General features: G+C 28.8%; 2 protein-coding genes across 2 annotated transcripts in view; one reads left to right on the top strand and one right to left on the bottom strand.

The window, feature by feature from the left end:
* Nucleotides 1-11,586: 11,586 nt before the first annotated feature.
* Nucleotides 11,587-17,283, bottom strand: LOC113378587 (SIN3-HDAC complex-associated factor-like). Its single transcript, XM_026619129.1, is given in 7 exon segments — nucleotides 11,587-11,591; nucleotides 11,650-11,904; nucleotides 11,984-12,024; nucleotides 12,027-12,187; nucleotides 12,264-12,417; nucleotides 16,731-16,841; nucleotides 17,154-17,283. Coding segments are annotated over 6 exon segments (690 nt in total). The 5' UTR covers nucleotides 16,805-16,841; nucleotides 17,154-17,283.
* A 382-nt stretch (nucleotides 17,284-17,665) lies between these two features.
* Nucleotides 17,666-17,868, top strand: part of LOC113378585 (serine/threonine-protein kinase 40-like) — an 8,672-nt gene continuing 8,469 nt past the window's right edge. Inside the window, exon 1 of the mRNA XM_026619128.1 lies at nucleotides 17,666-17,698. Coding sequence (XP_026474913.1) covers nucleotides 17,666-17,698 — 33 coding nt within the window. The remainder of the gene's footprint in view (nucleotides 17,699-17,868) is intronic.

Raw genomic sequence — 17,868 nt, 5'->3', positions numbered from 1 at the left:
ATATATATATATATACATATACATATATACATACAGCAAGTACGTGCTATTGTCAACGTTTCGGAACAAAATACCTTCCAACACCAAATTTTTTAAATATCCTTGACTTAAAAATAAATATTAATTTAAAAAAAACATTTATTTTTATTTGAAATAAATATTCAGAATTAATATTAAAAAAATGAGATACATATTATCAATTCTTCATTTATACGTTTCGACCACAATACGTGTCATCATTGAATAGCTATAAAATTATTACAAAATATGCAATAAAATAAATATGCATATTTGAATTTTGTTTTTAAATATTTCTTTTTCTGTTCATTTAGCAAATATGGAAGGCTGAATGATGACACATATTAAGTGTCGAAACGTATAAATAAATTGTTCTTTAATTTTTTTAAGTTCAACGAATCATAAAAATATTGATGTTATGATTATACTTTTCTGAACTAAAAAAGCCTCCGTATTTTTCAAAAATAATATCTAAACACATTTTGTTTAAGTTTCGGAAATAAAGAATGTTTCCTTCATCAGTACCTGATAGTAAAAATATTTCTTTAGATATTACAATTCACCCTTACAAAATACAAATTAATATTGTCTGACTCGTTTGTTTTATTTAATCAGCCTAGAAAAATAAAATGTTTAGTCTCCACAAAATATTTTTTTAAGAAAAATTGAGGCTTTTAGCACACAAGTAATAACAGATTGTCTGTAAAATGAGTCAATATTTTTCAAAAAATTTAATTTAAAGTATGTGTAGACATCACAAGCAATATATTATCTCTTTTACTTAGATTTTGATCTTATATCTTTCTGAACACAAATCACACTCCAACTGCATTAATAATTTTGTGTACAGAACTTTTCTTTAATAAAAAGCCAACATATATATATATATATATATATATATATATATACGAGTATATATATATATATATATATATACATAAACCTAGAAATATTAACACACCGCGCACTTCATTTGCACTATTCATAAAATATAAAATTACTCAGAGAAAGAAGACTATTTTCTCATCTATTTTCTCTGAATAAAAAGAAAATTAAAATATGATTCTGATGGACGTTTCGAGTCTTAATTTGACCTTTCCTCAGAGAAAAAAGTTATATACTAGCCCCATCTATTGACTCTGAATAGAAAGAAATCTAAAATTTGATTCAAATGAATCTATACGATTCGAGTCCCAATTCGACTCTTCTTCAGTGGAACAAAACTACCAAAAAAGACAAGAAAAATATGTAAATTATAAATATACTGTATTATATAACACAGTATATTATATAATAAATATTATGAAATGAGCAACAATAATATTATGAAATAAGCAAAAACTCTAGAGTTAAAAATGTTAGAGTTCTCTATTTTCGTAGTTTTGTTCCTCGAGGGAAGAGTCAAATTGGGACTCGAAACGTTGGAAGTATTGAAATTATTTTAAGAGACATTTTTTTTAATTTTATTATCTGGATGGATGTCTGTTGAGGAGTTTTTTGCTTAACTAACATATTATATATATATATATATATATATATATATATATATATATATATATTTTATATATATATATATATTAAAGTGGTCCTTAATATGGGCATTTTCGAATTTCTTTGCTCCCAAGGGCTCAAATGCTTCCAAATTAATGCAAATAAATTCTCTAAAAGTTTTAGCTCTTAATATCAACATTTAGATAGTCCGCGATTCAATTAAAAGTTTCTTGTAATTTTAATGGCAATTTTTTACCGACAATTTGAGTGTCAAAATCACCGATTATATATTTTGCTGCAAAATTAATTCAGAATAAATAATTCGTTTAACAGCTTACATGGATTTAATAAGAGGTTAAGTGATTTATAAATATTTTTAAATGTCACAATATTTCAGTTCACAAATGCTATCACAGATGGCGAAAGAAATTTCTTAATAATGAATATATGAAACTTATAATAGAAGTGCGGACTATCTAAATGTTAATATTAAGAGCAGAAACTTTTAGACATTTTTTTTATTTATTGGGAAGCATTTGAGCGCTTGGGAGCAAATAAATACGAAAAAATCCATATTAAGGACCACACTAACATACATACATATAATACATATATATAATATGCACTCTTTTTTGCAATATTTAAATATTTAAGTTCTTTCACAAAAATGTTTACTCAAGCGCAAAAGTTAAACACTAGTCTATTAGCTCTAAGTACAAAAATAGGTTTCTTTCGCAACGTTGATGGCACGAACCACATTCTCGAAACGTCTCAAACACAATGTTTGAATAAATAGTGCAAAAATGCATACCAGTGTGTTAATATTAAACAATTCTCCACTTTTTTTGTATTTCTGTACACATAATGAACACATATTTTATACTTTTGTTTGGGTAACGATCGATATTCGATTAATGTTCTTCTTTTTCATGACTGTGTATGTGTGTGTGGCTTTTTTCTCAATAATATAAATGCACTAATTCCCATTTCATATATATAATATATATATATTAAAGCATACATCAACATTTTCTATTCTCTTATTTTTTAGACCTTAATAAATACAAATACTCCTTTCAGTAAAAATCTGTTTTCACAAAAATAAAGGCATATTGTTTTTTTTTATTGATTGTTTAGTGTGTTGGATTTTTAAAAACATGTTCATGGTCTTAAAAAAAAATCGATGTCGAGGGAATAAAAATTTTGGTGGTTTGCTTGGACCCGTTGTATAATTTTTTTTTTCAAGTTTTATGTTTTATTGTGAACTGTTATTTATATATAAACTTTTATATATTCATGCACATGTTTATAAAAAATGTACAAAAACAGCAAATATACATTTATGACATTTCACATCTACGACTTTGTGTGTTTCATAAACTTCAGTTATACTGAATCTTTGAAAGCACTAACATTTTTTTTAAATCGAGGAATACAGGATTTTTTTCTAAAAAAATAGATACGTTCACAAAAATAAAATTGATATGTGTTAATACATAGATTTGTTCCACTCGACAAGAAATGAAACATTTTTTTTTTCGTGTGAATGGAACAAATCTGTACATTGTTGAAACCAAAAATTATTATATATCATCATGGAAGTGTTTGTTTTTTTTTTTGCAAAATAACTGAAGTTTATAAATATATTTCGCTTTTGAAAGAATAAATAGTAAAAAATTTAGTCAAGTATTTTTTGTACCAAAAAGATATTAAATCGGGAAACCTGGTTTATATTTATATTTGTTTCGTATAAATATCGAATATGCAATTTATTAATAAAATATTTATTTGGGATGTAATGTTTGGAGGATTTTTATGAAACGATTAAAAATTCATTTACTAACATATTAATTTGATTTTTTTAAATTTGTATATTACTACTGGTAAAATTTTGATGTAGGCTAAGGCACGGCTCAGAGGATCCTTTTTAAAGTATACCGAGTTGCTGTATGGCTTTGATATAATAGACAATATTATAAATTATTTAATTCTGTACAAATTTGTCGAATGTTTCATTTAAATTGGACCACCGGTTGAAAAGTTATGAGAGATTTTGTAAAAAAAATGCACCAAAAGTTGCATTGCATGCAATTTTTTAGAGAGTTCTTCAGGATGCACGATTTATTCTAGGTAGGTCTTTCATATTTCTACAAGGATTTCTACTCCGATTTTAGGTTATGTATTTGTTTTATAAAATGTGTTCTTTTTACTAATATTGATTCCGGAATCAAGTTTGTATTTTTAGAAAACCTGACGATGGACCTAATCTAGTTTCGAAACGTCATAAATTACCATTTACTTAACAAAGCAGTTTTCAATTTGAATTTTCTGTTGCAGAATCAAACTAAAATAAAACGAACGTTTCTATTTTAAGTTTGCCAGAGATTCAAGATTTTTTTTGAAATTAGGAAATGGACCTAACCCAGTTCCGAAACGTCGGTAATTACCATTATTTTAAAAGTGCTTAATTTGAATTTTCTGTTCCAAACTCAGAATAAAAAACATCAAAACAAATGTATCTTTTTCCTAATCTGTCAGAGATTCAAACAAAAATAAATCTGAAGATGGATCATATCTAGTTTCGAAACGTCGAACATTACCATTTGCTTTAGAAAAAAACAGTTTTTAATTCGATTTTTTTGTTCCTAACATAACATAACAAAATACAGTATAAACATTTATTTTCCCTAATTTGTCAGAGATTCAAACAAAAATAATTATAAAAAATCTGAAGATAGACCGTATCTAGTTTCGAAATGTAGTAAATAAATATTTACTTAAAAAAACGCAGTCATGTATTTATTAAATTTTCTGTTCGAAACACAAAATAAGACAAATACAAAACAAACGTATCTTTTTACTAATTTCTCAACGATTCAGGCAAAAATATTTGGAAAACCTGAAGATGGAACGTATCGAGTGTCGAAACGTCAATTATTATTTTTTGTTAAATATCTAGAAATGTAGTGAAAATACCAAATTTTTTTGAACTAATATTCAAACCGGATTCAGTTTTATCGACAATTTTATTCAGAAAATTTGAAGATGAAACGTATGCAGTTTCGAAACGTTGAAAACAAACAATTACTCAAAAAAAAGTTTGATTAAAATTTTTTGTTCGTAATACAAAATGAAATAAAATAAAAGTGTAATAATAATAATTACTTTATTTAAATTATAATTTTGGAAAATATATCAAATATTGAACCTTTTATGATGTAAAAAAATTGACAGAAAAAAAATTGATAGATTCTGTTTTATTTGTTGTGATGTAAGTGAAATATGATTGCACGTACTCTGACATACGAGCTTTTGTGATACGAGTCGTCAAAAAAGTGATTCGTTGCCTCTACATACGAGCAAAATTCGAGATACGAGCTTAGAGCCAGTAGGAAAGTTTTCTAGAAAAATTAGGATCACCTTCAAAAAAAGTTGCAACAATTAGAACATCGAAAAAATTGTTTCGAGATACGAGCAGAACAAATTAAGTCAAATTGGACCTTTGTGCCTTGCCCTAAACCATTTCAAAACTTTCTTAAACACTACTATATATAGCAACAAGGAATATTTCAATATTAACCCTTTCCACTCGGATGCCGCCGAAAGGGTTAATAGTAAACAAAGCTTTTACGATGGTAAAAAATTTACACAAGTTAATTTCAACAAAAAATCCCCCGAAACAAAACATCCTCAAAACGATTTCCAAAATCATTTACTACTACAGTGCTTTTATTCTCTCAATTGAGTATCATTTATTTTCCTCCTGCAATCAAAAAGACTAGCAAAGTTCTCTTGACTAAAAAAGAAACCCATTAACTTTACTAGAATCCTTTTTTTACAATAGAAAATTAATAACTTGACTTTTCTACTGGTACGCAGTATATACACAATATATAATAATAATAATAATAATAATAAATCAAGGGACATCATCATCATCATCATCATTCATCATCGTCACGACTAATAAGTATTATTATAAATATCAATAAATATAATATATATAAAACACATAAATATACAAATTAAAAGAATTTCACGCTTAAGACTTAGAAACTAAGAGTTTTGTAGGTAAAATAAAATATTGTACACACATTTTGTCCTTTAAAATTGAAATAATAAACATGAGATCCAACAACGATTCGATATTTGAATTGATGTAAAATAATAATATATATGATGAATAGAATAGACTGATAGTTTATTTGTAAATTGTCACGTTCATAAAATTGTAAATAATTACAATTTAAAACAAAAAACGTGTCGCCTTAGGAATTGAATCTCGTTTTGCTGATTTGTTGTAAACAGGAGTAACACCAGTGTTGTAAAAACAATTTTTTTAAGGGTTTTTGAGACCTAAAAATAATTTTTTTGCACAGAAAAATATTTTGAACCTTTTAGAGCACGTGGGAAATATTTCATACCCAACAGATTTTTTTTGTTGGATTTACGAGCTTTTTAGTATTAAAATACACTAACAATTGTTCTTAAATCAAAAATGTATTTGTCTTGAATTCAAGAAAAAGGCTTTAATAGAAAATTTGAGAAAAGAGAATTGTTACCATAAGAGAAAAAAAAGTTGCACTTATAGTAACATTGTTATTAGACATTTGAGACATTTGGAGGTTAGATACCAGGATACTAGTAGTAATAAAAAAATAAACTTTTTATTAAAAAAAAAAAAATGTCTATTTCAAAACTTTAAATGCGTTTTCTCAAAATACGATTTTTCAAAATTGCAGGCAGTATATTTCCAATAATTTTTATTTTTTTCATTCGAATGTTACAATATTTTTAAAATAATGTTTTTGAACAGAAGTACGTAGAACATTTTCGATAGTTGATTAAAAGTGGCCAATTTTCAAATCAAACCTCAAAATTGCACAAACTTCAGAATATTAATATTAGTTCGACTTCACTCAAGTGTTACCATAAGTGAAACCAAAAAGTTACACTTATGGTAACACCGTCATTCAAAGTTTGTGCCATTTGGAGGTTATGATTTAGAATTCGATCGAATATAGCAAAGATATAGTTTTATAAATTTGTTACAATATCTTTAAAATAAGTATTTGAACAGGAACACGCGTAGAGAATGTTTATTATTTTGATTCGGGATAAAACAGTTATGCTATGTACGGGTATCTTTTGTTGAAAATAATTATGATATGGTAGTCACAAACTGCCAAAAAGCTGTTCAAACGAGCATTTGGCACCATAACTTTCAAAACCTAACCTCAAAATAGCACAAGCGTCCGAATATTAATATCAGTTCGAATTCACTAGTATTGCCATAAGTGACAAACTGTTACACTTATGGCAACATTGTTATTTAACACTTGTGCCATTTGGAGGTTAGCATACTGCAAATACATAGCAGCTTTTTGACAGTTTGTAACTGTAAACTCGTGCAATTATTCAACAAAAAAGATGGTAAACATAACATAACATAACTATTTTATCTGGAGAATTGGCTCCTTCAATCAGTATTAATAACAAACTTTATGTTTTATTTCTTTTTAAAATTTTAATATTTTATTCAAATCGTAAATGAATATTTAAAATTTCCTACGTATTTTGTAGCTATAACCATGAACAGTGGATTTAATTTATTCATAAAAAAACCTTTTAATGATTGTACATTTCTAAACTAAAAAACTAATAAAGGTTATTGAAAAATTTAAGTGAAACTGAACCCACCTAAATTTCTTAAAACTATATTTTAAGTGTTCTGGTTCTATTTCCTGGATGATGACACACATGAAGTGTCGAAACGAACTTTTTTTGAATCGACGAATAGGGTGCAAATTATTTCAAATAATGCAAATTGACGCCAATGACTTCGCAAAAATTAAACAAAAAATATTTTTTTACTTGAACATACCTCTCTCTATTTAATTATTACTCTTTTCAGTGACAAAAAAACAAGTTTTTAGACGCAACATTAATTTATTTTACAATTATTTTTTCATTGTACTAAAAAGTACAATAAATACCTCAATTTTTTTAGACAGTGGTGTTACCCCTTAATAAATGATACGATGTAATTTAATAAAATCGTTAACGTAATATTCAATCATATTGTTACATACAATTTATCACGATATCCACAAATAGTTTCCAACTTAATTTAATTAATATAATCCTTCATGAACATAAAACCTTAAAATCTAATTTAAAATTTAAATAAATTATATTCTACATTAGTCTAATAAAAATTCAGTCGAAATTGTAATATTTGTCATTGTAAATGAATTAAATTTTGATAAATATTGCACTTCGATTGCAATTTCGAGACTTATGACTTTCTTTAATATAAAATTATGTATACAACCTATTAATTTTTATAATTAACTACATCGCCAGCCTCTCTCACGTCATAGAATATTATTTCACATGTACAATTTGTAATACTTACATCACTAGTGGCAATAAATTGCATCGCAAATGTACATATTTATACATTAGGAAAAACAAACAGAAAAATAAAAATGGGATGTTTAATGGAAAATGTGTCTATAATATTAATTGGCTGCCTGTTGTACTTGTGTCGTAATAGGCGTCGGAGACTTAACGATGAAGGTGTTGCCTAATGCTACGACCTGCTTCTTAGGTTTAATTACAACTATGTTATTCTGCTTAACGAGATTACCAGGACTGACCTTTACAGTGGCGCCGTTCAGCACAAAACTCGGCTTGATGAGGACTTTGTCGATGCTAAGTACTTTTGCCCCACCGGGTGTCGCCATCGCCACCGCCGCCGCCGCCGCTGGTGCAGACGGTTTATTACCCTGGTTGTTGGTCGTGTCTTCGGAGTTCTCCTTATTTTTCTCCTGGTTACTGTACTCGTCATAACCTGAGTCTGAGGAATTATCACTAAATACCTTATCTTTAGTTGAAGGCAGCACTGATGATGCGACCACGACGTCTGTCGTCGTCGTCGTCGTCGTCGTAGATTCGACGGATTTTTGGCGCTTTTGCGAGGAATGGTGATTCCTGCACGGCTTGTAGTTTGTCATGTCTATCGCCAGCTCGTTTCCGGCGCCCTTGAAGAATGTGCCGCAGCACATTTTTACACTGGAAAGAAGATAATGGGATGATTTACAAGGTGTGAGCGACTAGTTTGTCTTAGGGCAATTTACAAAAACTAGTCAGAAAACTGAAAAAAGGACTCTACTGATAAGAAAATTAAATTTCGACCTAGATCATAATAATGGCGAGTAAAATAACCCTTTGAGGACGAGCGCAGCATATATGCGTTTTACACAAATAATCTTTTAGCGTCATAAATGCGCCTAAATACACTTCGGTGACCGAGATACTCAATGTTAATAAACCAAACTGAATAGTTAAAAAACAAACATTTTATTTATCATGTGGCAAATATGGACTTAAACGCGTTTTTCTCAAAACTGTGTTTTTCAAACTTTCCTCCATTGTATCTCAGAAACGGCTGAACCGAATTACTTGAAATTTACAGGGCAAAAGTTCGATTTTTTTATAGCAAAAAAAAAAAAAAACGCCTAATTTGCAACTTTTATTTCAAATGTCTATCAAAAATCCAATTTTTTTTATATCCATTTGATTATAGGTCATTCCGTGCTTTTAAGCCTACAAATTAAAACGCCGTTAATTTTTTTTCCGATGAGCCGATTAGCCGGAATCGTGGAGGAAGTGGGAGCTCTTTTTTTCGAGGCGGAGGTGTTCAGAGCGCTGTAATTCTAGTTTGACTGAATATTTTTAGCTGAAATTTTATATTTATACTGTCCAAATATATGTTGAACTTGAAGCTCTAAATATTTACTGGTCGTAGAAAAAAAATCCTAAAATATCCCTAAAAAAAGGCCGTCACATAGGAAGACCCCCTTAACATATAATATGTCCAGAATTTAAGAGACGTGCAAATTAAATTGCAAACTAGGAAGGGAGCGGCCAATCACGTGATCGATTTTTTTTAGGAATTTTTAGATCCCCTCTCCCCCTTAGTGATACACGTCGTGATATTTAAAATTACCCCCACCCCCAACAAACATCTTGTGTATTTTTACGTTACGTAAATTTTTTGAATTTACAAAAAAAATTTTTTTTTAATTTTGATAAAAACACACGTGATATATTACTACACCCTTTCCTCCACCAATGCGATTTTTCGTGATTTTTTTGTCGAAGCCTCCTTACCCCTAAAATCCTCACGTGATTAATGAACGCCCCCAAAGATAAAAATTATAAGTTGGGCCAAAAGCCCAAAAAGGACTCTACTGACAAGCAACTTATATATCGGGCTTAAATCCCATAAAAAGGACACTTCAACGTAGTAAAAATTCTATATCCGCCTAGAAGCCCACAAAAGGACTCTACTGACAAACAAAATTAAAAATAAATGGAAGCCCAAAAAAGGGACTCTACTGACGAGCAAACTAGGAAAAATAAAAATTATATATCAAACTAAAAGCCCCAACAAGGACGAGCAAATCATGTATCCATCAGGAGACCAAAAAAGAGCTACTGACCAACAAAATTAAATATCAAACTGGAAGCTCAACAAAGGGACTCTACTGACGAGAAAATTATATATCGGATTGAAAGCGAAAAAAAAAAACTGACGAGAAAATTATATATCGAACTAGTAGCCTACAAAAAGGACTCTACTGACGAGCGATTTACATATCATACTAGAAGTATGAAAAAGTGCCTCTACTCAGGAGCAAATGAATTTGCAAACTAGAAACCCGAAAAAGGGACTCTACTGACGAGTAAATTAAATTGCAAAGTAGAAGCCCGAAAAAGAACTTTACCGACGAACAAACTGTAATTTTGATCTAGAAGGTTTTAAAAGGAACTCTACCGACGAGCAAAATTAAAAACTAGAAGATAAAAAAGGAACTCTACCGACGAGCAAATTAAATTATAAACTAGAAGTTGAAAAAATGGGCTCTACTAACAAACAAACCTTAATTTTGATCTAGAAGAAAAGTCCACTAATGAGCAAATTAAATTGCAAACTAGATTCTACCGACGAGAAAATTATATATCGGACTAAAATGGCAAAAAAGAACTCTACTGACGACCAAATTATATATCAGACTAGAAACCCAAAGACTATAGTGACGAGCAAAAGAAACCCAAAAAACAAACTACTGATGATCAAATTATCAAATAGAACTAGAAGCCAAAAAAGGACTCCACTGACGAGCAAATGCCGCCATTTTCAGGAAAAATGGAAACTTTACTCGTGAGCAAATTTTGTCATTTTTAGATAAAAGGAACTCTACTGACGAGCAAATTCAGAAAGCCAAAAAGGGACTCTACTGACGAGCAAATTCAGATATTAAAAAAAGAACTCTACTTACGAGCTAATTCTGCCATTTTTAGGGAAAAAGAAAACGCTAATTCAGAAAGCCAAAAAGGGACCTTACTGAGGAACATTTTTGTATAAAAAAATAACTATACTAATGACCAAATTCTTGTTGAAGTTTGATACTAAACGCTCTCTGTCTACTATGTTTATGTATATATGTTTGTCTTTTGTTTTATATAAAACAAGCGGTTGTTAATAATGTTTGTAATGAATGTGATTAGTTAAAAGAATATATAATCAGTCAGTCTGTTTTCATCCTTCTGCATAAACGGTTGTATTATTATTCACATAAACTTTCAACATAAATTCTACAATTCTGACATTTTTAAAAGAGGAATTCTACTGGCGAGCAAACTAAAAATGTATTAAAAATATTTGGATTTGGAATATTTTTTTTAATTTTCTTCATATAACTTTTGATTTTTATTTAGGTCTTTATAAATTTATTTAAATTAAAAAAACTAAAGAAGAATATATTAAAAACTATTATTTAGGTTAAACATATATATCAAAATTTTAAATTAAATGAGTTGTGATAGCATTAAAAAATCATTTTTATATCTTTCCCAATAATTTTTTTTATCACAACAATCTCTTTGCTTTTCATTTCAATTAGGAATTATATTAAGTTGAGTAAATTTAAGAGTTTACTCAAGTTTATTCTCGAAACAAATATCAATTTAGCTACCCGTACATAACACTTTGTTAATAAACTATATTTATACTATTATTCACATAAAACTATATTTATTACTATTATCAAATTCCATAGATCGACTTACCTAGACCAATATCCGGTTGCAAAAATCCTCCACTATCAGGCGGTCCAGCTTTGCGTTTACTAGGCGGCTTATGACTTTTCCTGCGTTGCCTAACAATATTGTTCTGGGCATTGTTTTCTTTACCATTCTGAACGACAGCACTATTTTCATCTTCTGCCAATTGCTGATTGGTATTGCAGTCAACATCGGAAAGATTGTCATCAGCATCGCTGTGATAACTCAGAGGACTTCCCGGTGTGCTGTCATCGGAAGGGGCTGGTAATAAAAAGGAAAAAGATAAATAAGAATTATGTTCTTATAGAAAGTGTGGGTTTATATGAATATTTATTATTACTTGGACTATTTTCTCTATTCTTTTGAGCATTGGCACTTTTCTTCTCTCTTTTTTACTCTTCTTCTTCATTATTTTCAAAAACTTCTCAGGGGGTGCATTCGTATTGTTAAATCCTACACAATTCGCAGCCAATTCCTTCTCTTCCTTTTTCTTTTTGAACCTGGTCATTGATTTTAAACCGGGTCCTACCCTAGCATCGACAACCTGCAAAATTAATAAGAATATTTAATTGTGAGTTACAATTTTGTCTTTAACCAAGGGATGATGATGTTCAACTTACATGGCCCCAATGCCTGTCCGAGCCAGGTGGAAGACGTTTGAAACGTTTTACAAGTAAAACACATGCATTGCAAATTTCTCCTTTGCGAGGTGATGGCAGTTGAAAGCATTCCACGAAATCGTCTTCGTACTTGCGAGAATCGGTAAACCGAGAACTAGAAAAAAAAAAAAATATATTATATAGAAATGTTGTAAAATTAATAAAACATATCAAAGTTTTGCTTTAAACCAAGTTTATTCATCGAAGCTTCGATTTCAAAGCAGTCGATGTAAACAAATTGTTTAGGAAGAACATAAATTTACGAAATAAAGAGATAAACTAACTTTTACACAAAACTGATTGTAACAAACATTTAGATCATTCACAATGTTTATTCGGAAGAACAAATAAACAAAGGAAAAATTTCAATTAAATTTTGGATATATCTGAAGATGAAAAGTTAACTGATGTTTAATATCTTCAAAGAAAATCTAATGATGGAAAAGTTCAACTGGTGTTTAAAATCTTCAAAGTGTTTACAACACGTAACGAAAAAAAAGTTCAACTTACTTCTTATATCTTCTAAATGAAATTTTTAGTACATATCAATATAATAACATAAAAATTGTACAATTTAAATAAATGTAAAATAAGTAAATAATTCACATTTGTGCCAAATTTAATAAAAATCGATACTAGGTTTTTGCTTTAAAGCACTTTATGGATAAAAACAAATGAGGTCTATTAATTGATTCAAAAGTTTCCAAAAGATTGTTTTCATTTGTTTATTTCTTGGAGCATTTTCTATTCAAAAAACGTTAAGTCAAAACTTTTCTAAAATAATTTTTCATAATAAAAAATAATAATAATAAGTATGTTGTATGAATATAAAATAAACTAGTGGGGTGTACGGCATCGTGCCTTAAGGCAAATTGCTGGAACTTCCCGTACCGTAAGTGAAATAGATTATTATAAATATTGTAACATTATTGTAATTATTTTGGATATACAAAAAAAACTTAAAAAAAGGTATACAATTTTTTTTCCAAAATCAGTTATTTTCTTCAACAAGCAGAAAGTTCTTTGAATCATTTAAATCGGACGCTCAGTTCTCTCAAAAACTGCCAATTTTACATATTTAGCTCCGTATCTTCGAAACGGCTGGGCCTGCCTTTGCCAAAAACTAACCCACTTCTCTCCTTCATTGCAAATTAAATGTTTTGTGAATCATTCAAATCGGTTACACCGTTCCCTCAAAAATTCGATTTCTATTTTCTGCACTCTTTGCCCCGTATCTCCGAAACCTATAGACCTGCCTTTGCCAAAAACTAAGCAACACATCTCCCTATCAATAGGAATCGAATGTTTTTTGAACCATTCAAATCGGTTATCCGTGCGCCCAAAATCGTCGATCAAAATTGTATCCATACATACACACACACACATGCATTTTTTCTGAGGTATGCCAAAATGTTCAGAAACCTTCAAAACGTCGAGAAATGTAAAAATGTTCAATTCCGATTTTCGGCCCATTACAATAACTTACCCTACGGGAAGTTAAAAAAATCGTTCGGATAAAATAAACATCTGTAAAATTTAATATAAAGAAAGACACTAGATTTTAGCAAAGTTAATGAATAAAAAAAATTAAATTAGGATTTTTTCGATGTAATTCGTATCCACTGATGATGATATTAAATTGTTTGTCAAAACGTCTGGAAAATTAATATAATTTAATAACTTAAATTCTTTCTTTTCTTCTTTTGAGTATTTTTAGGTGTATAATTATATTTACTTAATATTTTTATTATATTAAGACAGAATTTCTTTATTTGATGTAAAATTAATTAATTAAAAAGCAAATGTCGCAAAATTTAAACAAAAGCCTCTGCAGCAATATTATTACAATGTATAAAAAAGAAATAAATAATATTTGATTAAAACTGAAATTGTTTATATATTGCCATGAGCGTAAAGTTAAATAAATAAATAAACTAGTGGTGTATGGCAGCGTGCCTTAAGGCAAATTGCTGGAACTTCCAGTACCTAAAATTTTTTTTATAAAAAATAATCAAACTTTTTTTAACCCTTGAAAAAAATTTATTTTTGAGAATTTTGAAATTAAAAAAAAAAAATTACTCATGAAAAATAAAAGATTTTCTTATATATTGAAATATATTGGTAATTTTTAACTTTTTGTAAAAGCAATTGCGCTGCTTTAGCTGCATATCGAAGACGAAATATCGAAGCGCGTTAGCGCCGCGTCGCAGTCTCACGGACAGGTAATGTTACGGAACCCATATAAAAATGTACACAAAATTTTACTTATCATTACAAACTTTCTAAAATATACGATAATACGATGTGCATATAAGTCTAACGAACATTTTTGACCGCCAAATGTCATTTTTTTGACTCTTGAATAATCTTATCCATTCATTTTTTATATAACTTTATAAATATACTACTGTTCAGCCTTCATAATATACAACATTTGATGCTATTTATATTATATGCTACTAACATTGCTTTTACTAATAATTTAAAGTTATGTATATCGAAGAATATTGCAACTGACTTCTTGAAACTTTGTACGTATTACAAAATACTATTATATCAACCTTTTTTATAAATAATTGAAACTTATTTACTATTACCTATAAAATCTTTGAGATATTGTATAGCAATCAGTGTACTATAATGATGAGTCGAAATTTAGTAATCGATCATGTATCTCAATTAATCCTTCACATTTTTTTTTTTTTAGGTATTGTTTCAGGTAGAAAACAAATTATTTCTGTATTGTATTAAAAAAAATAAATAAATAAATAAAGAGAGTACATTTATCTGTCATAAAAATGCATCAATTCTATATAATCCATTTATATCATGTATCGAATTAACCGAGCATTCCTATTTTTTTAGATGTTGTAAGTGGTAGAAAACAGTATTATTGTAGTACTTATTGGATTAAATAAAGAACTAAATACATAAAGATTTATGAGAAGAAGTCATAATGGTGCAACTTAATCATCGATTTGTATAATCATGTAACTCTCCTATAATCAATGTAACTTTCCTATTTTTAGATGTTGAAAGTGGTAGAGAAAAACATTATTATTGTAGCGAGATTATCATTATGTGTGGGTTGTAATAAATAATAAATAATATCATAAATAAATGAACATCATGAAATAACCTCATATGTGTAAATGTCATACGATTATAGCATTTTATTTTTTGGATGTTGAAAGTTTTAGAAAACAATATTATTACCATAGCATTATTATCACTTCCGTAGATTTGTGTGAAGGATTTATTTATCTGTAAATATCATATTTTAAATATACATATAAGAACAAGTTGAATGCTAAAATTACAGATATAAAGCAAAATTAAGATAGATATAAGAATACTAAGTTATTTTCTCCAAAAGATCAAAGAATTAAATTCAGTGATTATATAAATTCTTCCTATTTCTTAGATGTTGGAAATAGAACCAAATGGTTTAGAAAGCATGTAAATCAATGGGGATTCAAACTTTAGACAAAAGCCTCTGAAGCAATAATATTACTATACGCTTAATTCTTAATACTATAATTTTTCATATATTATCATTAGTTTATAATTAGTACACTTTAAAATGTAATTATATATTGTATTTTTGCAATGGGCGTTCAAATAAATAAATAAATAAAAAACTACAATTCTGGGGGTTTTCAAATTTGGCTTACATCGATGTTTCAATAAAGAAAAAAGCAATAATTAAGTTTTCCCTATCGTCTACTACATATGATCAACTTTTATATAAACCATTTCTTGCATTTTTCTCCTAATTACGCTTTGTTTTATAAAAATAATGCTTTATTAATAAAAAATATTGAATAAAAATAAAAATGTTGAATTTAAGTTCAAACCCCAAATCAATTATTACAATGCAAGACAAACTTTTTAAAGGACCCACAATAAAATTCACTTCCTCATTTTATACTTTTTATGAACTAGGTAATATGTTATTGAACAAATTGCCATTAATTAAAGATTTAGGAAATAAGAACGACCTAATAGCCTTTGGAGTAATCTCATAATTCCATTCCTTTTATATATACTTCATAAATATATTACTGTTCAGCCTTCATAATATACAACATTTGATGCTATATATATTTTTACATGGCTCAGAAGTTATGACTTCTTAAACACTTTCGTACAACAATCAACCTCTGACTAAAACTTTCTGCTATCTTTACTAAACTAAATTAGTGAAAAAACAATGATTAGAAAGTGTGTATGTCATGTATAGATATATGATAAGTTATGGATTCAGAATAAATACAAGAAGAATGGTGAGAAGGCTACATTTAGCTAATGTCTGCCTTGCAAATGTCATACGTCGTTCAAAGATACGTGTAAGAACGCACTGACCATTAAAATTTCAAATTTAAGTAAACCTAGGACAAAATATAATGATTTGTATCAATTACTAACCTGCTTGATTTAGCTTTGCATATACAGCACCCTGTAGGCGACCTGTACACCTTAGGTTTATGAAACGAAAACATTCTGATTCCTTACGTTTTGGCTTCTATCATACACAATCTGCAAAACAAAAAAAAACAATAAATAACACACAACAAATTTACAAGCCCCATAAGTAGGGCACGCGTGCTTAAAATATACTCATACTCAATAAAACTAAATACACACTATCTCAAATCAATAACAATTTGTCAAAGACGCGTTGGATGTTAAACAACCAAATTGATGCTTCGTAATTGCAAGTATCGGTGGTACAAACTTGGCTATGAGGGTTACTTTTACAAAAGGTTACAAATAACAAGCGTCGCGTCCATTCACAAGTATAAACACAATTGTATGGTAAACAGTAGTAATTAAATCAACACTTCGTACCTCGTAATAGTCGATAACTAATAATATTTCCAAGCAAAAGACGAGCACTATCAACAATGGCAATGCCAATAAGTGTATCATAATCAACCGTACGGCGATTTGACAGGGGGCACTCTTACCAACGCACGGAACAAAATGGCGGACGAAAATAGACAAGCTGTCAAAAGAATAAGAAGATGGAAATAAAATTGTAGCGCTTTATGTAGTTTTTGTGTATAAATGTGAAACACAATATAAGTTTATTATAACATTGTGGAATTTAATTACAAAACGGTTTGCAAAATTTGCATTGACAACTGCTCTGTCAGCTTCCAAATGGCGGGACAACAATGACAAACTGTCAAAACAATTAGAGAGGAATTGAAATAAAATTGTAGTGCGTTATGTAGTAATTTGTGTGTAAATGTGGAAAAACGATAAAGTTTATTACTACTTTGTATAATTCATTTACAAAATCGTGTGCAAAATTTGCACTGACAACTGTTGTCAACAGCCAAAATGGCGGGATAACAATGACAAACTGTCAAAAGAATAAAGGAGATATGGTAATGGAAATGTAGTGCGTTATGTAGTATTTTGTGTGTAAATGTGGAAAACAATGTAAGTTTATTATTAAATTGTGGATTTCATTAACAAAATCGGTTTGCAAAATTTGCATTGACAACTGCTCTGTCAGCTTCCAAAATGGCGGGACAACAATGACAAACTGTCAAAA

The sequence above is a fragment of the Ctenocephalides felis genome, unplaced genomic scaffold (genome assembly GCF_003426905.1).
Source record: "Ctenocephalides felis isolate EL2017-DRISC unplaced genomic scaffold, ASM342690v1 CF-g0.4_SCAFFOLD_01886, whole genome shotgun sequence".
Lineage (NCBI taxonomy): Eukaryota > Metazoa > Arthropoda > Insecta > Siphonaptera > Pulicidae > Ctenocephalides > Ctenocephalides felis.
This window is presented reverse-complemented; position numbering and strand designations above follow the sequence as displayed.